We start from the raw sequence: 25,587 nt of genomic DNA, 5'->3' as shown, positions 1-25,587 counted from the left end.
GAATTCTCCTTAGGACCTAAAATCCTAAAGATCTTCATCCTTGGAAGAAAATTTTACTCTCAGAACTCAACTTATTCCATATCGTATCATCTCTGTTTCCATGAGATGACTACCAGATTGACTGTCAATCACTCTGAATGGGGATTCCAGACCTTTTGGACAGGGGATTCTTCATGGGGCAGCTAGGATCTTTCTGGAAAGGCTCTAGGGAAGAGGTGGTGGGGATCAATGGTAACTGTCATCTAGAGATTGTCTAACTTAGCCTATATGGAGTCAGTTCATTTATTAACAAGTGCCCCTTGAGCTTCCATTATACTAACCTATGTAATAAATCCTCTCATTTACCAAATGCTATATGCCAGATACTGTACTAATTATTTCACATGTATCATCCCATTTATTCCTCAAATTGCACTTACATTATAGGTAAGGAAATAAAAACTCAGAGAGGAAATTAACTTATACAAGATGATGCAATTATTAATAGGCAGAGCCAGGAGTTAGGCACAGGTAGCCTGAATCTAGTATCCACATTTCATTTGGTCTATACTGCCTTTCCTTGTGCCAAATACCGTTTAGACACAACAAGGACCTACTCTACTTTTCCATAGTGGGACTATGGAAAAGAAATGCCAATGTTCCCCCAAATGAAGACCACTGAATGCAATTCCCAGGCGAAAGGTGGGGGGAATTGCCTCAACAGCATCATGTGGTCTTAGCACTTCCCAGCAGCAAAGCTATCAAACTCTGACTCTTTCTCAAGAGTCAGCAAAACAGAACATAGAGGAGGAAAGAAAGTCATTTATTGCCTTTTATTAAAAAGTTGCTGATACAGAAAAGAAGAATGCTTCATTAATAAACACTCACACAGCCTTACATATACAAGGCACAGTTCTTATATCCTCACTGATGGTGATGATGCAGAGAGGGAAAGACGCTAAGGGCTAGGGAAGAAAAGATGCAGAAACTTGGCAGAATCAAAGACAAGCTGCTGCGTCTCTTCCTGCCTTAGTCTCTTAGATCTGGGTGTGGTGTGGGAGGAGAGGCAGTGGGGAGCAAGGGTGAAGCAAAGGGAAGAGGCCAAGAGGACACATCCTGCCTCGTTTCCTGTGCAAAGGTTCATTTGAGCTGTCATGGTCTCCGTGCCACCTGGCTGGGGACACACCTGCATGGGACAGAAGAGACAAAGAAACCAGAGGATGAAAACCTCCTCTCTTTCCTTCAGTGTGAGCCCTCAAGAACTTGGAAAAAAGAAATCTTCTTGCCAGCTTCCCTTAGTGTAAGAGTGGGCCAGGTCAGAAGCCAGGTGAAGCGGGCATGCCTTACCACCTGGCAAGCTGACGTGACGGCGGGCTCTGTTCTGGGCCAGCAGGAGAACAAGGAGCTATTTGTGAGACTGGTCCTAAATACCACCGTCTTGCTATTTCAATATGTTTGGGCCATTCTATTCTTTTATTCTCCATGAGTGTCAAGATGGCTGATGCTGGGATCTCTGCCTAATTTGAATATAGAATTAACTCAGGGTCATTCAAGGGGATGAGAGGGGCAGTAAGAAAACCACAGAAATCAACACAAGACACACGGAATTCATTTGTGTTGAATACTGAATTAATCAGGGACACCGTTGTTAGAAATGAGAAATTCATACATCTTTCTCCCTCACCTCTCTCTGTCTCTCTCTCTTCTCCCTCCCTCTTTCTTCCTCTCTCCTCCCCTCCCCACACCACACCTCCCAGACCCCTCCTGCCTTGCTCCAAGCTGGGCCATGGGGAGTTGGAACCCCAGAGTGACTTGAGATGATGTCAAATCTCCTAATGCCAGATATGGAAAAGTTGAGTGTAAGTAAATAAATCTGGTTCTCCTCCTCCCTCCCCAGATCCTCACTACTCCAAAAAATAAACACTACCAGAGCAGTGAACTGCTTCTCTTTCTACCCGGGAAGCATTTTAGGTCCAACCATTCAATAACCCCTGCCACCCCCACCCCACCAAGTACTCTACTGTCTCAGTGAAAATGCTCCAGCTTCAGTGGATAAAGAAAACAATGATGGGCTTTGGTTATGGGACGTCTGTCTCTGCGTATGTGACATATAGACACATTTATAAACATATATAATGTTTGTGTTTTTTAATCTATGGATATGAGAGTTGTTTAAAGAGTTCTCCAAAAACATTAATGTTCATTGAGAAAAGAAGTCTGCCATCTCCCCAGCTGGCACGGGGCTTGTCCCTTCCACAGCAGAGATCTTTGGAGTATCCATGTCTAGATGCAACTGCATGGTTCATTTCATATTTCTGATTAGAATAAACATAACATTTTCCATGCAATCTGCCTCTAGTGCTTCTTAAATGAAGCTGTGCTTCCCCCAGGGAAATATGCATCTGCTTGTTGTAATGTTTTCGATGGTTTGCTTGTTGGACCACATATTAAACCCACTTTAAGAGCTGCCATCACCAAATGGTTTCAAGTAAATATGTCTTTTTTTTTCTCCCCAATTTGCGTCTGAGAAAGGCAAACTTCTACAAGTTTTTTTTAAAGAAGATAATTCTTTGGGTGTTCAAGGTAAAGAGAGCACCCTGTCAGATGCAATGAAACATGATCCTCCTAAGGAAACCACTGCAGCTGGAGCCCACATTGGTTCTGAAATCTGGATGGTAAGCAGCCCCCACCAGCCAAGGCCCTCTTTGGCTGGTCAAGTGTTGTTACCTTTAACTGCAAGGAAAGCTGGGGATCAAATTCTTCATCTGCAGAGGAGGAGGAAGTTGAAGAGGCAGAAGAGGAAGCCTCTGTTGCCTGTGCTCTGAGGGGAAAGTTCTTGGAGTCTGAAATGGGAATAGGAAAACTCAGTGAACTGCTAGCTTCATTTCCTGCTCTATGAACCAAAGCTGCTGCTTCCTCCTCCCCCACTTACTCTCATTCCCTTCCTCCCTGCCCTCCCCTCACTGCACCTGCCGTGAGCATGAGGCAACAGTACCTAAGGGCAACTGAAAATTTGGCCCTCCACGTTAATTACATTTCTGGGTCCCTGCCAAGAGCTTTGCAGCTCTCTTTTCACATTAAAAAAAAAAAAAAGAAAAAACCAAGGTATTATGCAGAAATCAATTAATTCCTTAAACACCATTTATATGGTGTGTTGCTCAGAATGCATTCAGAGATAAAATCTATTATTAAAATGCATGTCTGAAGTTAGTTGAGTTACCTAAATGCTTGTGTAAGGTTTGTTCTGCAGAGTAATTGAATGCAAAAAAGTTGGAGCCAGCTCTTAAACAAATCGCCCTTCTGCGGCTCACAGCATCTGGCACCCATTTTTACTACATGACATCTGCTCAGTGTAAAAGAGCTGGCGTCAGAATGTCTGGTCATAGAAAAAAAAAATCCCAAATGTAATCAGAAGCAAAAGGACTCTAAGCCTAAGGTTTTATCACATAGCCTCATGCAACATAAATATTTCATTAATTATGGCTAAACAAATGCCATTTTTATTTTCCCAACTTGCAGATATTATCACATCATCGAAGTGGTGATTCAAATGCCAGGAAAGGCAGTTTAAGATAGGGATGGCTCAACAACACAGGGCCCAAGGGAGAGCCGAATTCGAGGAGATATGCCAGTCTCTGAACAAGAGGTAGATGGTTAGAGGCAGCAAAGTGCCCACGTTAACTAGAATCGCTCTGTGATCTGGCTGGGGACCATGTGTGATAAGGTCTTCCAGGTGCCACAGGAGGCTTTTATTCTTCTCAGCAAGAACATTTGCCCCTACACATCAACATGATGCAGAGTTAATGAGTAATAGCTGGATTAACCCACTCTGATTACTGAAAATATCAGGACCAGCTAGGACTCCACGATACGAAATTTACTAATCTTTATTTTGCTGTGGCTGCTTATGTCTGAATAGAAATAGGTGTTGGGTCGGGGGAAAGGAGAAGCACCTCCAAGTCAACTAACATTCTCTCCAGCCTGCCTTTTCCTCCTTAAAATTTTCAACTATTCACCCTAGTGAGAGAGGCCAAGTTTGACAAAAAATAAGGGTGCTTTAGCCTCCAGGAGCACATTTACATATGTTGTTATTCAAAGCAAAATAATGCAAAACATCCCTGTTTTCTGGTTTAATTTGCCAGATGGAAAGCTCAGGTAAAGATAGAATCAGAGAGCAGTATAATAATGGGAGGAAGCATTGTTACTGATGAGCTGAGATTGTTTCCCACTTCTAGCCACTAAATGACCACTGAGTAATTCAGTCACTGAGTGTTCACTTCTTAGCATATGACCTTGAGGAAATAATTTTACCTCCTTGAGTTTCTCAGGATCATGATTTCTAACTTGCAGAATTGTTGTGGAAGGGTGGAGATAATCAGTGTAAAGTGCCTAGCACAATGCCGGTATATTAGCGGCGCCTGAGTAAATGTTCTTATTGTTGGTAGCAGCAAGAGCAGCAGGAACCACGTGATCATCATCACTGATCTAAAATAACAATACTGCAACATTAGAAAACTGCCTAGTTAGCCTTTGTTTATGGAAGAAATATAAACTTAAGTTGAAACTTCTTTTAACTTTCAAAAAAAAAATTTCCATTGAAATTTCTTTTGAAATTGAGGAGAAAATGCTTCCAAAGATAAGGCATTTCTTACACTACTGGCAAGAAAGAAGTTACATAGTTGCCACTGAGTCTTTTTCTTGTTACTCTCTCCATTACAGAACCAACCATTCTAGTACTTTTTTTTTTTTTTTTTTTTTTGAGATGGAGTCTTGCTCTGTCACTCAGGCTGGAGTGTAGTGGCATGATCTGGGCTCACCGCAACCTCCGCCTCCCAAGTTCAAGTGATTCTCATGCCTCAGCCTCCTGAGTAGCTGGGATTACAGGCGCCCACCAACATGCCCTGCTAATTTTTGTATTTTTAACAGAGATGGGGTTTCGCCATGTTGGCCAGGCTGGTTTCGACTCCTGATCTCAGGTAATCCACTTGCCTCGGCCTCCCAAAGTGCCGGGATTATAGGTGTGAGCCACTGCACCTGGCCTAGTACACTTTTCATTTGTAAAATCTTAAAGACTTTGCAGCATTGTTCCACTCTGGCTGTGTTAGAATGACTGATTCTGGAATTCATCTCCCAACACAAAGCACTGAAAATTAAGACAAAATACATGAAGCATCTATTTTCAGGCACTGGACAGCAGGCAGTGCAGAACTGTGATAAAGGCAAGAACAGAAGCAAATGAGGAAAGTCCTATAATCACAGTAACTTGCTGCCTAGAGGGTCTTTCCAGATCACAGTACAGGTAAGAAGAAACTAAATAAAGCATAACAGATTCATTGAGTTGAAAAGATAGATGAGAGTTTGGGCAGGCTGAGACAGCTGGAATATGTGGGGCAGAGTATCGGAGAAGAGGGAGCTATGAAAAGAAGAAATTCACACCTAAGCATAGAAATCCCCTTCAGTCTATTGCTTATAGTAAACTATAGATGCATAAAGAGAAACTCTATGAGGTTGGGCAAATAGCTGCTGGAAAGTTGTAGCCTGAACAATCTTGAAAGCTTCTTTAGGACTGAGAGATGTTCAAGTTCTACCTAGCCAGGGTAGAACAAAAATTTGAGGCATTGATAGAGACCACAGAAAAATCACGGGGAATGAATTAGCCCTAGAGTAAAGGTTATTATAGATTCACCTGAACAAAGCTTAAAAGCAAGCCTTCAAAGGAAAACAAGTGATCTGCAAGTTACCCTACTTCTGCCTGCCAAATAGTCTTTACTGTCTATATAATTCTTTAATTAAAGAAACAAAACATAGACATGCTACAATGTAACATTCAGAGTCTGGCAGCTGGTGAACAATTACTAGATATGTAAAAAAGCAGGACAAGTCTGATAATCAAGAGAAAAATTTGTCAATAAAAGCAGACCCAGAAATGACAGATATGAGGGAATTAGCAGATGAGAATTTTGAAATAGCTATTATAAATGTGCTCAAGAACTCCACCAAAAAAAACTTTTATAATAAATCAGTAAAGTTGCAGTACACAAAATTAACATAGGAAAATTAGGAGCATTTCTATACATGAACAACAAACTATCTGAAAAAGAATGAAAAAAATCTCATTTATAATAACTTCAAAAAAAACCACCTAGGAATAAATTTAACCAAGGAGGTGAAAGACCTATACATTGAAAATCATAAAACATTAATAAAAGAAATTGAAGACACAAAGAAATCAAAAGATATCTCATGTTAATGTATTGAAACAATTACTGTCAACATTTTCACTAAATATATACAGTCAAAGCATTGCAATTAAAAAGAAGATATTGTCAGACTGGATTTTAAAAAAGCAAGAACCTGCTATATATTGTCTATAATAAATTCATTTTAAATATAAAGAGAAATTAAAAGTAAAAATTTAGAAAAACTAGAGTGTGATAACTCGAATCAATAAGGAAGATCATGTGTCTGTATCAAAGTAATTTGTGGACCAGGAATATTAACAAAGATAAAGAGGGACATTCCATAATAAAAGGTAAACCTATCAAGAAAATGAAACAATTTTAAATATGTGTGCACTTGATTAAACTAAAGAAACAAAATACAGACATGCTTGATTAATTAAATATTAATTAATTACACAGCTCCAAAATACATGAAGCAAAAATTGACCAAACTGAAAAGAAAAATAGACAATTCAAAAATTATAGCTAACGGGTATTAACTCTTTTCTCTTGGAAATTGATAGAATAAGTACACAAAAGTAAGAGTATGCGACTTGTACACGCTATTAAACAACTTGACCTATTTCACATCATAGAACACTTCACCAAACAGCAACAGATTGTTTGAAAACGCACAGGAAACATTTCCTAAGTTAGACGATATCCTTGGCTTTAAAACAATCTTGATAAAGTTCTAAGGAGATTGAAATAATAAAAACCATGTTCTCTGACCACAGGAGAATTAAAGTAGAAATTAGAAATTAATAACGGAAAGATACTCTGGAATATCCACAAAATATTTGAGAATTAAATAATTCACTTCTAAATAACCCATAGGTCAAAAAAAGAAATCACAAAGAAAATTAAAACAACGTATTTTTGAGACAGAGTCTCACTCTGTCACCCAGACTACAAAGAAAATTAAAAACAATTTGAACGGAATGAAAACACAACATATTAGAATTTGTAGGATTCAGCTAAAGCAGTGCCCAGAGGGAAATGTATGGCTTTACCTTGTTTATATTAGAACAGAAGAAAGGTTTAAAATCAATGATTTAAGCATACTGTAAGAAGCTAACAAATATGTATTAATTTCAAAGAAGTAAAAATAAGACTGACAATTGACTTTGAAGAGAAACAATGGAAGCTATGAACAATGGCATGATATCATTAAATGATGAAAGGCAGTGCCTACTGTCAATTTGCAGTCTATATTCTAAAGAAATATCCTTTAAAAACAAAGGCAAAAGTGAAATGTTTTCAAACAAAACCTGGCAGAATTATCCTCAGCAGACTCACACTAAAAGGAATGCCACGGAGAGTTCTCCAGGCAGAAGAAAACCAATCTAAGATGAAAGTATCGTGATGCAGAAAAAGATGAAGAACCACTAAAATAGAAAATGTGCATGAATCCATGCACATTCAGGACTGTTTCAAACCATAATTATAATATCTATGGGTTTAAAATATGTATTGAATTAAAATATATGACAGCAATCACACAAAAGTCGAAAGAAGATAAATGGAGTTTAAAGTTTCCTGGCGGGGCGAGGTGGCTCAAGTCTGTAATCCCAGCACTTTGGGAGGCCGAGGCAGGCAGATCACGAGGTCAGGAGATCGAGACCATCCTGGCTAACACAGTGAAACCCCGTCTCTACTAAAAATACAAAAAAAAAAAAAAATTAGCTGGGCGTGGTGGTGGGCGCCTGTAGTCCCAGCTACTCGGGAGGCTGAGGCAGGAGAATGGCGTGAACCCAGGAGACGGAACTTGCATTGAGCCGAGATCGCGCCACTGCACTCCAGCCTGGGTGACAGAGCGAGACTTCATCTCAAAGAAAAAAAAAATACAGTTTTCTAAAGTCTTAGGTTATCCAGAAGGAGATAAGAGAATTAATTTAATATAGATTCATTTTAGTTATCAATTAACATTATAGTGTCTTGGGTAACTGCCAAAATAATAATAAACAAACTATACATAATGACAAGCACTACATACTATGTATTACATAAATAATAAGTAAAAGAGAAGAAATTGAATTTTTAAATTCCAGATTAATTAAAAATAAAGCAAGAAAAGAGAAAAAATGAACAAGTCAGATGAGACAAATGAAAAACAAACAGTAAATGGATAGATTTAAACCCAAATATATCAGTAATTATGTTAACTGTAAGTAGACTAAATATTCAAAATAAAAGAGACCATCAAATTGGATTTTCAGAAACCCAAACTATAGGTTGCTTATAGGACAGACACTTTAAATATAATAATACAATAACATTAAAGTAAAAGAGGGAAAACGGGATATCATGTGAAAAACAAACCAAAAGAAAGTTTGTATAGCTATCCAAAAAAAAAAAAAAAAAAAAAAAAAAATCAGACCAAGACATTAAGGCCAGAAATACAACAAAAATCAGGGACATTTAATGATTATCAAAGCATCAATTCAAAAGCATACTATAACAATCAGAAATGTGTACATACCTAACAGCATAGCCTCAAACTATATAAAGCAAAAACTTACTGAACTAGAAAGAGAAATAGTCAAACCCCTCAACCATTGTTAGATATTTTAAACAGAGCTCTCTTAGCAAGTGACAGAAAAACCAGACAAAATAAAAAAAAATCAGCAAGGATATAGAAGATATGACTAAACACTATTAATAAATTTGACCTAATTGATAAGCAAATATAGAATATCACATGCAATAACTAGAGTATATTAATATCTATGTACATATACACATATATAAATTATTTGAAGTACATAAGAAACATTTATTAAATTGATGATATGTCAAGCTATAAAGCAAGTATCAACAAATCTCAAAGGACTTAAGTCACACACAGTATGTCTTTGGATAACAGTGGAATTAAGCTAGAAATCAATATAATCATGTAGAAATTGTAGGGTCTCAGAAGCAGCTTTCTCTGACCTTCTCCTGCCCTCCTGGCCTCTCATTCTCCCCCCGCAGTTATTCATAGAAACTAGACTCCCTCTTCCTCAAGGCAGGTCATAACAACCAGAACCCCTTTCCCTCAAAGCCAGACATAAAATCTAAAAATATTACTCTAACTTTCCACCCACCTGTGTAAAAACTGTCCATAAAGAAATGATCTGACTTGCCTTGTTTGACTCTAGATCTTTTTTTTTTTTTTTTTTTTTTTTGAGACGGAGTCTTGCTCTGTCGCCCTGGCTGGAGTGCAGTGGCGCTATCTCGGCTCACTGCAAGCTCCGCCTCCCGGGTTCACGCCATTCTCCTGCCTCAGCCTCCCCAGTAGCCGGGACTACAGGCGCCCGTCATGCCGCCCTGCTAATTTTTGTATTTTTTTTAGTAGAGACGGGGTTTCACCGTGTTAGTCAGAATGGTCTCGATCTCCTGACCTTGTGATCCGCCCATCTCGGCCTCCCAAAGTGCTGGGATTACAGGCGTGAGCCACAGCGCCCGGCCGACTCTAGATCTTAAGACTCCTATTCCAGAGACGATCCTGCCCCATACCCAAAATAAAGGAATGCTGTACAGAGAGGCCAAGAAAGATCTGAAGAGACAGGCCTTGCTGGGTTTCCCCAGTCTATTAGCATAAGATTTTACCCTTTTTGTCCAATTATATTTCTTCATGACAATCCGTATTTTGTTGAACCTAAGCATAAAAATGAACGGTTTCCCTCTATCTTTGGATCTGAATTCTGAAGACTCCCATGTCACAAAAAACTATGATCAAATAAATTTGTATGCCGTTTCTCCTGTTAAACTGCCTTTTGTTGGTGATTTTCAGCAACCTTTCAGAGGGTGAGGGGGAAGTTTTCTCTTGGACTTGACAAAATTAAGTAATATTTTTCTAAACACCCTGTGGATCGAAGAAAAAATATAAATAAATGTAAACTGATGATAAAAGTGTGTCATAACAGAATGACTGGGATGCAGTTAAAGTAGTAATTAGAGAGAAATTTAGAGCCCTACATAAAACACACATCATGCAAAAAAAAAAAAAAGTTGAGAAATGTTGTTCTAAGATCCATTTCAAGAAGCTAGAAAAAGAACCACAATTGAACCTAAAGAATGTAAAAGGAAGCAAATAATCAAGATAAGAACAGATTATGAAAGACAATAAAGATAAAGCAGAAATAAAATTGAAAATCAACAAAGCGAAAATTTGACTCTAAAAATACAAAATTAAGAATGATTAAGCAAAAAATGGGCAGAAAACAAAAATTACCAATATTAGGGATGAGAAGTCCCATAGAGTATTATTAAAGGAAGTTATTATATGAACGATTATATAATAATTTTAAAAATTTGTTTTTATGTAAACTATTATAATAAATTAAAAAACGTAGGTTGAATAAATTCATTGGAAACACAATTTGCCAAAACAAACACAAGAAGAAATAGAAAATGTGATTAGTTCTCTATTAAAGGGACTAAATTTATAATTAAAAAACGTTCCACAAAAACAGTTCTAGGTTATATGACTTCATTTGTTTCCCAATGTTTAATAAAAATGTCACCAATATTAAAACAAAAAGCTCTTCCAGAGAACAGAAAAAGGACACTCTCAAGTTGTGTTATGAGACTAGCATAAGCTTAATACCAAAACCTGATAAAGATATAAAGAAAAATTTGGCCAGGCATGGTGCCTCACACCTGTAATCCCAGCACCTTGGGAGGCCGAGGCAGGTGGATCAGGCCAAGGCAGTCAGAAGTTTGAGACCAGCCTGGCTAACACGGTGAAATGCTGTCTCTAAGAAAAATACAAAAATTAGCCGGTGTGGTGGCGTGCACCAGCTACTCTGGAGGCTAAGGCAGGAAAATCTCTTGAACCCCAGAGGCGGAGGTTGCAGTGAGTCAAGATCGTGCCACTGCACTCCAGCCTGGGCAACAGAGCAAGACTCTGTCTCAAAAAATAAATAAATAAATAAATAAATAAATAAATAAATAAATAAATAAATAAATAAAATAATAAAATAAAATAAATAAGAAACCAACAACACCAACCAAAAAAAAAGAAAGAAAAATTTTCGGCCAACATCATTTATAAACACAGGTGTGAAACTCTGAAAAATAATTAGTAAATTCAATACAGTGATACATAAAAAGGTAGTACATTATGACCAAGCTGGGTTTATTTCAGGAACACAATAATGATTTAACATTCAAATATCTAAATAGTCCTAGCCAGAGCAGTTAGGCAAGAAAAAGAAATAAGTGGCATCCAAACTGGAAAAGAAGGAGTCAAATAATGCTTATTTGCAGATGACATGATTTTGTATTCAGAAAAACTGAAAGACTCCACACAAAAACCCTTTCAGAACTGATAAACTTAGTAAATTTGCAGGATACAAAATCAATATATAAAAATTAGTAGCATTTCTATACACTAAGAGCAATCAATCAAGATTCTTTTCTGAAAAAGAAATCAAGAAAGCAATCCCATTTATAATAGCTACAAACAAATTACAAAAACACCTAGGAATAAATTTAACCAAAGAAGTGAAAGATCTCTACAAGAAAAACTATAAAACAATGATGAAAGAAATTGAAGAAGACACCCAAAACATGGAAAGAAGTCTCATCCTCATGAAATGGAAGAATATTGTTAAAATGTCTATACTACCCAAAGCCATCTACAGATTCAATGCAACCCCTATCAAAATACCAATGACATTCTTCACAGAAATAGAAAAAAAAATCCTAAAATTTGTACAGAACCACAAAAGACCCCAAATAGCTAAAGTATTCCTGAGCAAAAAGAACAAACCTGGAGGCATCATATTCCTTGATTTCAAATTATATTACAAAGCTATAGTAACCAAAAGCATGATACTGGCATAAAAACAGATACATAGACCAATGGAACAGAATAGAGAACCCAGAAATAAGTCCACACACAGTCAACTCATTTTAACAAAGGTGCCAAGAACATACATTGGGGAATGGATAGTTTCTTAAATAAATAGTGCTGGGAAAACTCAATATTCATGTGCAGAAGAATGAAACTAGATTCCATCGTTCACCATACACAAAAATAAACTCAAAGTGAATTAAAGACTTGAATTTAAGGCCTGAAACTATGAAGCTACTAGACAAAAACACTGGAGAAGCGCTATAGGACATTGATCTGGGCAAAGATTTTTCTGGGAAAGACCTCAAAAGCACAGCTAACAAAAGCAAAAATAGGCTATTGAGATTATTCAAGCAAAAGAGCCTATGTACAGCAAAGGAAACAATTAACAAAATGACGACACAACCTAAAGAATGAGAGAGAATGTTTGCAGAGTACCCATCTGAAAAGGGATTAATAACCAGAATATATAAGAAACTCAAACAACACAGTACAAAAAACCAAATAATTCAAATAAAAAATGCAAAAGGCCTGAATAGATATTTATTAAAAGAAGATATACAAGCGGCCAACAAGTGTATGAAAAAATACTCAACATCACTAATCATCAGGGAAATGCAAATCCGAACCACAATGAGATATCATCTCACCCCAGTTAGAAAGGCTATTATCAAAAAGACCAAAAAATAAAAAATGCTGGCAAGGATGTGGAGAAAGGGGAACATTTACTTATACACTGTTGGTGGGAATATAAAGTAGTAAAACCATTATGACAAACAGTATGGCAGTTTCTCAGAAAACTAAAAACAGAATTACCATATGATCTAGCAGGCCTACTGCTGAGTATATAACGCAAAGAAAGGAAAACAGTATATTGAAGAGACATCTACATTCCCAAATTTATTGCAGCAGAATAGCCAAGATACAGCATCAGCCTAAGTGTCCATAAACGGATGAATGAATAAAGAAAATGTGGTATATATATACACAGCAGAATATTATTCAGCCATAAGAAATAAAATCTTGTCATTTGCATCAACATGGATGAAACTGAAGGTCATTATGTTAAGTGAAATAAACCAGGCACAGAAAGACAAATATCACATATTATCACTTATACAGGAGCTAAAAATGAAAAAGTGGATCTCATGGAGATAGACAGTAGAATGGTGGTTACCACGGAAGCAGAAGTGGGGAGGGAAGACTAAAGGGAAGCTGGGTAATGGGTACAAAATACAATTAGTAGAAGAAATAAGTTATAATATTTGATAGTACAACAGGAAAATTATAGTTAACAATGATTTATAGTAAATTTCAAAATAGCTAGAAGAGAAGAATTGTAAGTTTCCTAAGACAAAGAAGAGATGAATGTTTGAACTAATTGATGTTTCAATTACTGATTGATCATGACACATTACATATATGCATCAAAATATCACATGTATCCCAAACACAAATAAAACTGATTTATCGAGTAAAAAATACAAAAAAGTTACATATAAAATCATGTCATTTAGCACATATTGACTAAAGTAACAAAAGCATATGATTATCCAACAGATGCAGAAAAAGCATTTGCTTACATTTATCATTACTCATGATTAAAACTCATAGCAAGCTAGGAATAGAAGGAAATTTTGTTGATCTAATAAAGGACTGACAAAAGAAATCTGCAGCAAACATTATACTCAATGGTGAAATACAATCTCTCTCATATTGGGAAAGAGACAATGGTCTACACTATCACCACTTCTATTCAGCACTGTATAGGAGGTCCTAGGCAGTGCAATAAGGCAAGAGAATGGAAAAAAAGGTATACAAACTGGAAAGGAAGATGTCAGTCTGTCTTTATTGGCAGACAACATGATTATCTTGCTAAAATTCTATTTAAAAGCTATTACAATAATAAGTGAGTTTAGTAAGGTCAATATAAAGTTAATTTGCTTCTACATATTAATAAGGAACAATTTAAAAGCAAAATTAAGGAAGCAATTTTATTTACAATGGCAACAAAAACATGAAATACTTAAAAGATAAATTTAATATGTGTGAAAAATCCACACACTGAAAACTAAAAAAAACCATTCTAAATTAAAGTGAAAGAAACTTAAATAAATTGAGAGATACACCATTTTCATGGATTGAAAGACCAAACAGGTGTCAGTTTATCCCAAACTGATCTATAGATAACAAGCAAAATTCCAGTAGGCTTCTTTGGTAGAAACTGATAAGCTAATTCTAAAATTTATATGAAAACACAAAAGACCTAGAACAGCCATATTAATTTTTAAGAAAAACAAAGTTGTAAGACTTTCCCTACCTGTTTTCAAGACTTATTCTAGCTGGGCTTGGTGGCTCACACCTATAATCCCAGCACTTTGGGAAGCCAAGGCAGGAGGATCACTTGAGCTCAAGAGTTCAAGACTAGCCTGGACAACATAGAGAGAGCTTGTCTCTATTAAAAAAAAATTGTTTTTTAATTAGCCAGGCATGCTGGTGTGTGCCTGCAGTCCCAGCTACTCAGGAGGCTGAGGCAGAAGGATCACTTGAGCCCAGGAGTTGGAGGCTGTAGTGAGCTATGATTAAGCCACTGCACTCCAGCTTGGGGAACAGAGTGAGGCTCTGTTTCAAAGACAAGACAAGAAAAAGAAAGGCTTACTCTAAAGCTGCAATAATCAAGAAAGTGTGCTTTTAGTGTAAAGATGATTGTATAGATCAATGGAACAGATTAGAGAGTACAGAGATAGACCTACACATATATGGTCAATTGATTATATATAAAGGTGTCAAAGTAACTCGATGGGGAAAGAACAGTCTTTAAAACAAGTGGTACTGAAGCAATTAGATACCTCTGGGCAAACAACAACAACAACAAAACCCATTACTTACATTCACTATAAAAAATTAACTAGAATCTTCCATTCATTGCAATGCAAAAAAATTATCTAGAATCAGATTAAAGGCTGAAGCCGAAAATCTAGAAACTATAAAACTTTTGGGAGAAAACATATGAGGAATTCTTAGTGACTTCGAGTTTAGCAAAGATATCTTAACTATAACTCAAATTATAAAAGAAAAAATCAATAAATTTGACTTCATCGTATTAAAAAGTTCTGCTCTTTGAAAGATACTGTAATGAAAATGAAACAACAATCCACTGACTAGGAAAGAATGTTGCAAACATATATCTGATAAAGGATTTATTTATATGCAGAACTCTTAAAACTCAAAACTAAGAAACAACACAATTTAAAAATGGGCAAAAGATTTGAAAGCTACTTTACCAAAAAATATACAAATAAAAAATTCATACATTAAAAGAAGCTCAACATCATTAGTCACTAGGGAAATGCAAAATAAAATTGCAATGAGATACTACCATAGGCATTAGGATGGCTAGAATTTGAGTCTGACAATGTCAAGTGTTAGCATGGATGTACAGTAACCGAAACTCTTGTGCATGGTTGTATGGCATGTCACTTTGGAAAATAATTTGACAAGTTTAAAAATAAAACTCAACATGCACTTGCCAAATGACCAAACAACCCCATAGCTAGGAGCTTGGCTAAGGCAAATGAAAACATGTCTCTACACTGAGACCTGTACATTAATGTTCATAGAAGCTTTATTCGCATTCAAAAACTAAACCCCATCTCATATCTATCAACTGGTAAATGGATAAACAAATGCTGGCACATCCATGCAATGAAATCCTACTAGCAATAAAAAGGAATGGATTACTGAAATGTGCAACAACATGCATAAATCTCAAAAGCATTATGCTAAGTGAAAGAAGCCAGACACAAAAGACAACATGCTGCATGATTCCATTTATATGACATTCTAGGAAAGGCAACACTATTGAGACAGAAAACAAATCAGTGTTTTCCAGGGACTGGGAATATGGAAAAGGGATTAATTCTAAAAAGTCATGAGAAGACCATTTAGGATGGTGAAAATATCTCTATTTTGATTTTGGAAGCAGTTCCATTACTATATACAATTGTAAAAACACATGGAACTGCACATTTTAAAAGGGTAAATTTTATTGCATGTAAATTATACCTCAATAAAAAATTAGAGTTTGGTAGAGTAGATGAATTCAATTGTTTTCCTAGCTAAATGACCATATAGTCAATCACAGAACCAACAGATAAATCACTGTGTATTCCCACAATGAAATATAGTTTACCAGAAGAATAACGCAACCACAAGAAACAATGAGGATAAATCTCAAAAAAAAAAATGTTGAAAGAAAAGGTTACATTTACCTAATGAATACTGTTAGAAATCAGTGGTTATCTTTGTGGTAGATGGTAGCCATGTGGGATTAGTGACTGAAAGAAACAGAGGACTTTTGGGGTTCTGGTAATGTTATGTCTTCATCTAGCTCCTATTACATGTATGTGTTCAATTTGTGAAAAGCTCTATACTTACGAGTATTTTTCTTTTGTGTATTATAAGCAAGAAAAATGACTATCTAGAAATAAACCTTCAGAAATGCAAAATACCTTTATCAACAATACTGTAAAATGTAAATAATTTTTAAAAATCTGACTAAATAGAGGGCTATAGGGTGTTCTTAGATGGGAAGACTCAATATTCTAAAGCTATCAAATGTCTTTAATCAATTAAAAACCATATCATTTGAATCCGCATTTAAAAAACCCCACATGCCTGGGAAAATATCTAATGAAAATTGTACAAGGTCTCTACAACTATAAAACATTAAGGAAAATTGAAGACCTCAATAAATTCAGGGATGTATCATGTCCATGGATTTGAAGACTCGCTACAGTAGTACCCCACGTTCACAGTTTCACTTTCCCCAGTTTCAGTTATCCACAGTTGACTGTGGTAAAAAAATAGGTGAGTACACTACAGTAAGATATTTTGTGAGAGCTAGGTCACAGGCACACAACTTTTATTACAGTATATTGTTATAATGATTCTACACTAGTTGTTAATTTCTTACTGTGGTAATTTATAAGTTACATTTTATCATAGGTATGTATGTACAGTAAAAAAATGTAGTAGTAAATACAATGATATGGTTTGGCTATGTGTTCCCACCCAAATCTCATCTCCAATTCTAATCTCCAAGTGTCAAAGGAAGGACCTGTAATCCCATATTGAGAGAGGGAAGTGACTGGATTTTGGGGGTGGTCTCCCCCATGCTGTTCTCATGATAGTGAATTCTCATGAGATATGATGGTTATATAAGGGGGTCTTCCCACTTTGCTTCTCGCGCATGCTTTCTCTTGCCTGCCACCATGTAAGATGCGCCTGCCTCCCCTTCTGCCACAATTGTAAGTTTCCTAAGGCCTTCCCAGCCATGTGGAACTGTGAGTCAATTAAACCTTTTTCCTTTGTAAGTTATCCAGTCTTGGGTAGTATATTTATAGCAGTGTGAGAATGCACTAATTCAGGTATCCACTGGGGGTCTTGGAACGTACCCCCTGTGGATAAGGGGGAAACTACTGTATTGCAAAGATGTTATTTCTCCCCAAATTTATCTATAGATTCAATACAATCCCATTCAAATTCCCAGCAAATGTTGTAGAAATTGATGAACTCATTCCATAAGTCACATGGCAATGCAAAGGCCAAGAATACTAAGACAATGTTGAAGAAGAACAAAGTGAAGGATTTACTCTAGACTATGACGATTTATTATAAAACCACATAATGAAAGCAGTGTGATTCAGGAACAAGGTCAGACAAACCAGCCAGTGAAACAGAAGAGAAGGACCCAAAACAGACTGCCTAATTTATAACAAAACTGTCACTGTAATACAGTGGGAGGAGAAGAATGTTTTGTGTGTGTGTGTGTGTGTGTGTGTGTGTGTGTGTTTGAGACAGAGTTTCGCTCTTGTTGCCCATGCTGGAGTGCAGTGGCACGATCTCAGCTCACTGCAACCTCAGTCTCCCGAGTTCAAGCAATTCTCTTGCCTCAGCCTCCCAAGTAGCTGGATTACAGGCATGCGCCACCACGCCCGGCTAATCTTTTTGTATTTTTAGTAGAGATGGGATTTCTCCATGTTGGTCAGGCTGGTCTCAAACTGCCCACCTCAGGTGATCTTCCCGCCTCAGCCTCCCAAAGTGCTGGGATTACAGGTGTGAGCCACCGTGCCTGGCTGAAGAATGGCCTTTTTAATAAATGCTGCTTAATTGATTGGATAACAACATGGAAGAAAGTAAACCTTCACCTTATCTCACAGAATACCCAAAAATCTATCCCAGTTTCATCATAGACATGACTGTGAAAGGAAAAATAATAAGGCTTCTGTAACAGTGTTGTCCAATAGAAATATAATACAAGCCATGCATGTAATTAAAAATTTTCTAATAGCTACATTAAAAATGTTTTAAAAATAAAATTAATTTTAATATATTTTATTTACCACCAATTTCAAAAATCATATCATTTCAACTTTTTATTTATTTGTTTATTTGTTTGTGACCAGTATTGGTCTCTTGCCCAGGCTGGAGTGCAGTGGTGCAATCGTGGCTCACTGAACCTCGACCTCCTGGTCTTAAGTGATCCTCACACCTGCTGAGTAGGTGGGACTATGAGCATGTGTCAACATCTCTGGCTAATTTTTTTAGTTTCTATAGAGACAGGGTCTCCTTATGTTGCCCAGGCTGGTCTTGAACTCCTGGACTCAAGCAATCCTCTTCCTCAGCCTCTCAAAGTTCTTATATCTAACAAAGGACTTATATCCAGAATCTATACAGATTACAAATCAATGACAAAAGGGCTAATAACACAATAAAAGTATGGGCAAAAGACTTCAACAGAGACTTCTGACAGAAGAATATCTAAATAAGCATGTGAAAAGTTATGCAACATCATTTGGCATGAGCCACTGCACTGAGCCAAGAATTATTAATGAGATGTTTTACATTATTTCATTCATACTAAGTCTTCAGAATCTGATGCATATTTTACACATATAGTATGTCTCTGTTCAGATGATACATTTTTAATGGTTAAAGTGAAATGTAACCCTATCAAATAAAGTTGTGTTTAATAGAAAACCATTTTACACTGCTTCAGTTTTTAAATTTAAATTAATTAAAATTTTAAAAATTAAAAATTCAGTTCCTCATTCACACTAGCTACATCTCAAGTATGAAACAGTGGCTACTGTATTTGGACAGCACAGTTCTAGAAGGTAAGCGAGAACATCTACATGACCTTGGAGTAGGGAAAGATTTCATAAACAGGATGCAAACATCAACAGCAATAAAGGAAAGTGATATTGTTTGGCTCCATGTCCCCACCCAAATCTCACCTTGAACTGTAATCCCCATAATCCCCATGTATCAAGGGTGGGACCTGGCGGAGGTAATTGAATCATGGAGGCAGTTTCCTTCATGCTGTTTTTGTGATAGTGAGTGAGTCTCACAGACCTGATGGTTTTATAAGTGTCTGGCATTTCCCCTACTTGCACTCACTCTGTCCTGCTGCCCTGTGAAGAGGTGCTTTCCACCACAATTGTAAATTTCCTGGGGCCTCCCTGGCAATGTGGAACTGTGATTTGATTAAATCGCTTTCCTTTATAAATTATCCACTCTCAGGTATTTCTTCATAGCAGTGTGAGAACTAATACAGAAAGTATTGATAAACTTGGCTTTATTAAAATAAATACTTCTGGCCAGGTGCAGTGGCATCTTCTTGTAAGCCCTGCTAACTTGGGAGGCTGAAGTGGGAAGATTGCTTGAAGTCAAAAGTTTGAGGCTTCTGTACTTTATGATTGTGCCACTGCATTCCCAGGCTTTTATTAAAGACACTGTCTCTTAAAAAAAAAAGGTACTTCTGTTTATCCAAAGACATCATTAGAGAGTGAAAAAGGGAGCCAAAGAGTAGGAGAAGACAACACAATAAAAGTATGGGCAAAAGACTTCAACAGAGACTTCATACAGAAGAATATCTAAATAAGCATGTGAAAAGTTATGCAAAATCATTATCAGGCAAATGCAAATTAAAACCATAATGAGACACCACTGTACACCTGTAAAAATAGCAACATCAACAAAACAAAACAAAGCTGAGACTATCAAGTGTTGACAAGGATGTGGAGCAAGGGGAGCTCTCATTCCCTGCTGAGAGTATATACATTGGTACAACCACTTTGCAAAACTGTTTGATAGTATCTACTAAAACTATCATACATACCCACCCTATGACCTAGCAATTCCACCCCAGGTATATGCTAATGTTCTTTTCTTAACCAAACCCGAACCAGGCTCCTCTGAATCCTCTTCTTAACTAGGCCTCACCTTGGCCTATGAAAAGAACAGACTCGCGACAAAAGTGATTTTGTCCATCCCTTTTCTCTCCACATTAAAAGGCTTAAACAAACACTAACGTAGTCTCTGAAAGCTCAAGACCCAATCACTAAGATGGCCGTAGCCTCCCTTAAAGTTCCTGCCTAAGAAAACTCAAGGTTGCCAGAATAATGGACTGCTTGTTTTAGCCGACATGGGATGACAGGCACCACTGTCACTTGTTCTCAGAACATTTATTAAAAAGAGCTTACTTACAACATGAATCCTTTCTCTGTCCGTTTGAGACATATGTGTATCTCCTACAACTCAGGACTGTCTTTCTCAAGGACCTGATAAGCCATTCCTTTGAAATGTAATCATCGGAAGGATAGGGCCACTGTCTCCCAGTCTCTGTGGAAAGACAGAATTCTGACTTTGTTAACTGCCAGCTAAGAGATGCAGCTGGACTAACCTGCATGGACACTGACCAGCCCTTTGTGATTTTTCACTTCCCTGACTCTACTGAGCCCCAGCCTGACCACCTCCCTATGCCCTCCTTCCCCCTGTAAAACACTCAGTCGCTTCTGTAGAAATTGAAGTTGAGCTCAGTTTACACTGGAACCTCTATCTTATTGCAATAGCATGTTACTGATTAAAATCTGCCCTTACTGTTTTAACTAGTGTCCAGCTTTATTTATCTTTGGCAATACTCAACAGACACAAGCACATATGTACACCAAAAATACGTACGTATAAGAGTGCTCCTAACAGCACTATTCACAATCAAAATGACTGAAAACAACCTCAATGCCCAAAAAACAGAAGGCACGAATAAATTATGATATAGTCATACAATGGAATAAAATGGAGCAATGGAAAAGAACAAACCACTTCTGCACATAACATGGATAAATCCCCTCCAAAGAATGTGATATGGTTTGGCTGTGTACCCACCCAAATCTCAACTTGAATTGTATCTCCCAGAATTCCCATGTGTTGTGGGAAGGACCCAGGGATGGGTAATTGAATCATGGGGGCCAGTCTTTCCTGTGCTAGTCTCGTGATAGTGAAAAAGTCTCATGAGATCTGATGGTTTTATTAGGGGTTTACTCTTTCACATCTTCCTCATTTTCTCTTGCCACTGCCATGTAAGAAGTGCCTTTTGCCTCCCGCCATGATTCTGAGGCCTCCCCAGCCATGTGGAACTGTTAAGCCCGATTAAACCTCATTTTCTTCCCAGTCTCCGGTATGTCTTTATCAGCAGTGTGAAAACGGACTAATACAGAATGTTTAATGAAAGAAGCCAGGCACAAAAGAGTATATACTTGTATGGGTTTTTCTATTGTTGTGGAACCAATTCCCACAAATTTGGAGGTTTACAACAACACCCTTTTATTATCTTACAGTTCTGTAGGTTGGAAGTCCAGGCATGGCTCAATGGGGCCCTTTGCTCAGGGTCTTATAAGGCTGCAATTAAAGTGTCAGCTGGGCTGCAGGTCTCATCTATAGCTCAGGGTTCTCTTCCAAGCACATTCAGTTTGTTGGCAGAACTCACTTCTTAGTGGTTAGAGGGCATAGGGTCTGTTTTCTTGCTGCTTGTCAGCTGGAGGTCAATCTCAGCTCCTAGAGGCCTCTTGTTCATAGGCCCTCCCACACCATGGCAAATTTACTACTTCTTCAAGCCCAGGAGGACCATGTCTCTCTCAAGCTCTGAATCCAGTCTCTGACTTCAGGAAGTCCTTGTTAAGGGCTCATCTGATTGAGTTAGGCCCACCCAGGACAATCTCTCTTTTGATTAACTCAAAGTGAATTGTTTTGGGGCTTAACTATATTTGCACAATCCCCTAACTTAATCATGGGATGAAATGAAATCCATCATATTTATGTTCCCACCGTATTCCAGAGGACTAGATTCTTTTTTTTTGAGATGGAGTTTTGCTCTTGTTGCCCAGGCTGGAGGGCAATGGTGTGATCTCAGCTCACTGCACACTGTGCCTCCCGGGTTCAATCAATTCTCCTGCCTCAACCTCCCGAGTAGCTGGGATTACAGTGCCTGCCACCATGCCCAGATAATTTTTGTATTTTTAGTAGAGACGTGGTTTTGCCATGTTGGCCAGGCTGGTCTTGAATTCCTGACCTCAGGTAATCCACCCGCCTCTGCCTCCCAAAGTGCTGGGATTACATTTGTGAGCCACCATGCCCAGTCTAGAGGACTAGATTCTACACAGCAAGCACACTAGGGAGCAGGAAGCATGGGGTCCTTTTAGAATTCTGCCTACCACAATAACGAATGATTCAATTTTTATAAAGTAAAACCAAATAAAATAAAAACTGCAAGAGTAATCTAAGATGATAAGAGGCAGATGATAAGTACCTTTGTTGGGCAAGGCATATAATGGGGAGAAAGCATGAGGGAGTCTTCTGGGTGCTGATAACATTCTATAGCTTGATCTCAGGGGCGATTACACAAATGTGCATTTTGCAAAAATTCATCAGCTGTAGGCTTAACATTTGCGGATGTTACTGTACATATGTAATACTGCAATAAAAATGTTTATGCAAAAAATTAAAGGTTCTCAGGGCATGTTCTTTAATTATACACAAGAATGATAACTAGCATTAAAATTGTTTCTATAAGATGACCACTGACAAGTACCTGAAATTAGTTTATGCCTCCAAGTCATTCAAATATGCTGATAAGTTTATGAACACCATTAATTTAATTGGAAAGTTGTCTTGTAAAAATACAAACAAATTAAATAATTTCAGCCTGGCTCTTATTCAAATGATCATAAATATTAGGTACTTCAATTTGAATGAGCATGAGGCTGTTTTCTCTCTCCATTGCATGGAAGTGTGTACCCCCAAGTTAAATGCAGAGGCAACAGTGTCAGTGCATATATGTGAGTGTGTGTTTGGTGGACTGAGCAAGGAATCCAAAAAAAAAGACTGATGGGTCTAATCTGACAGGCTAGGTAAAATCTTTACATTCTTAGGATACTGACCTAAGAACACTTGAAAGAAACACAAAACTCTTCTAAGAGATAGGTGCAGGCACTACTTCCAGCGCTAACTCCAACCTAATTCCATTCTGTACATTCCCATTCTGTTCCAAGGCAAGGAAGTCATACTATTTTCTGATGAATATAAATGAATGTAGCTCTCCATGCTAAGCAAGCCAGGAAAATATATTTACCCTAAGTTATTGTAATTAGCACATACAGAGATCATATAAAAGTGATATCAATGAACTGTAGGCCAATATTCCCTATGAATTAAATGCAAAAATGTTAAATAAATTATCAAAGATAATCAAAAAGTAATAAGATATCATGTAAAGTAATAAGACAAAGTAATAACACATCATGACTAAGTGGTATTTATCTCAGCAATGCAAGGATGGTTCAATACCCATAAATCTACTATACAATTCATAATATTAATCAAATTAAGGAGAAAAAAATCAGACATCTCAAAAGATGCTGAAAAGACATTTGATGAAATTCATCATCCGTGATTAAAAATACTCTCACCGAAATAGAACTAGATGGCTATTTCCTCCAAATGATAAAATATATCTCAGTCAACCCAGAAGCCAGTTACCGTGCTTAACTCGGAAAAACACCAGCAGCATTCTCATTATGAGTAGGAATATATTAAGGAAATAATTATCATTACTTTTATTTAACATTGTTCTGGAGAGTCTAGAAACAAAAGAAACCAGGGAGACAAGACAAATCAGAGGTATACAATTTAAAAGCAAAAAGTAAAGTTAAAATTTGCAGGTGTTATGATTGTATATATGGGGGGAACTCAGGGGAATCCATTGAAAAACTTTTATAACAAAGAGGAATTAATAAAATGGATGGGTACAAAATTACCACACAAAAGTCAATAACTTTCATATATACAAACAACAGTAGAATGATAAACTGGAAAATATCTTGTTGACAATAGCAACAAAAACTAATATATCTATTAATAAAATTAATAATTATGCTAGATCTATATGCTGTAAAGTGTAAAATATTCCTGAGGGTCACAAAAAAGACATGAACAAATGGAAAGATAACTCATATCATAATTTTATAAGTTCTTGCCAAGTTACTTATAAATTTAACTCAATCCCATGAGAGTATTCACAGGACTTTTTTTTTGGTAGATAGACAAGCTTATACTAAGTTCATATAGAACATCAAATGAGCAAGAAGAGCCAGGAAATTTTAGAAAAAGAAAATCAATAATGGAATACTCTTCCTATCAGATAGTAAAATACCTAAAATAAAAAAATATATAAATACATAAAATTAGAAATTTAAAACAGTGTGGTATTGATATATAACAGACAACTAAATGGAATATAATAGATGGTGTGGAAATAAGTCCAAGTTCAGGAATTTTATATATGATAAATACGTCATCTCACATAAGAGGGAAAGAGAGATTATTCACTGATTTTTTAGGATAGCCAGGGAAACATCTAAAAAGTAAGGCAGAATCTATAGCTCACATTTTATACTAGGATAATTTCTTGATGTAAATACTTAAATGTAAAAATATTGAAAACAATCAAGAAGACTAGAAGAAACTGTGAGAAAATTCTTCTACAAACTTGGAAGAAGCTCTTTCTAACTACTATATAAAACCCAGAAGACATGCAATAAAAATGTTTCAAACTACTATATAAAGCTAGAAATTTTACATAAGAAAAGCCACTGTAAATAAAGTCAAGCACAAACAAGAAACTGGTAAAAAGTACTTGTAATTTGTATCATTACAAAAAAGGGCTAAATTTCCCTTTTGATAAAGAATCCCTACATACTATTAAGAAAAACCCAACAAACCAATAGAAAACTGGACAAAGGACAGAATCAACTGGTCACAGAAAAGGAGATGCAAATGGCTTCTCAACATATAAAAAGATGTTCAATCACGTTATTATACAGAAAATGAAATTCAAACCACTCCGAAATCTATATTTCACCATCAGATCAGTAACACACCAGTTAATGCAAATGTAGAAATCGAGTTCTCATACTTTGCTGCTGGGAATGTGAACAAGCACACTGTGATGAAGGACAAGTTGACAATATCTATCAAAATTCCCAATTCACATATCCTTTGCTCCAGCATTTCCACTTCTAAGAATTTATCCTAAAGATAAATTCACGCATATGCTTAATGGCCTAAGTTATCAGTTAATTATTGTAGCACTGTTTGCAATAGCCAAAGATTTGAAATAACTTAAACTTTGCATCATAGGGGGCTGGC

At 36.8% G+C, this 25,587-nt stretch overlaps 1 protein-coding gene across 1 annotated transcript in view; it reads right to left on the bottom strand.

Annotated features, from left to right (window-relative positions):
- The window catches only part of MICAL2 (microtubule associated monooxygenase, calponin and LIM domain containing 2), a 254,029-nt gene that overhangs the window by 39,447 nt on the left and 188,995 nt on the right, over positions 1-25,587 (bottom strand). The window contains exon 32 of the mRNA XM_055356265.2: positions 2,707-2,822. Coding sequence (XP_055212240.2) covers positions 2,707-2,822 — 116 coding nt within the window. The remainder of the gene's footprint in view (positions 1-2,706; positions 2,823-25,587) is intronic.

The sequence above is a fragment of the Gorilla gorilla genome, chromosome 9 (genome assembly GCF_029281585.2).
Source record: "Gorilla gorilla gorilla isolate KB3781 chromosome 9, NHGRI_mGorGor1-v2.1_pri, whole genome shotgun sequence".
Lineage (NCBI taxonomy): Eukaryota > Metazoa > Chordata > Mammalia > Primates > Hominidae > Gorilla > Gorilla gorilla.
The sequence above is the reverse complement of the archived record's forward strand: the minus strand, read 5'-3'. Positions and strand labels throughout refer to the sequence as shown.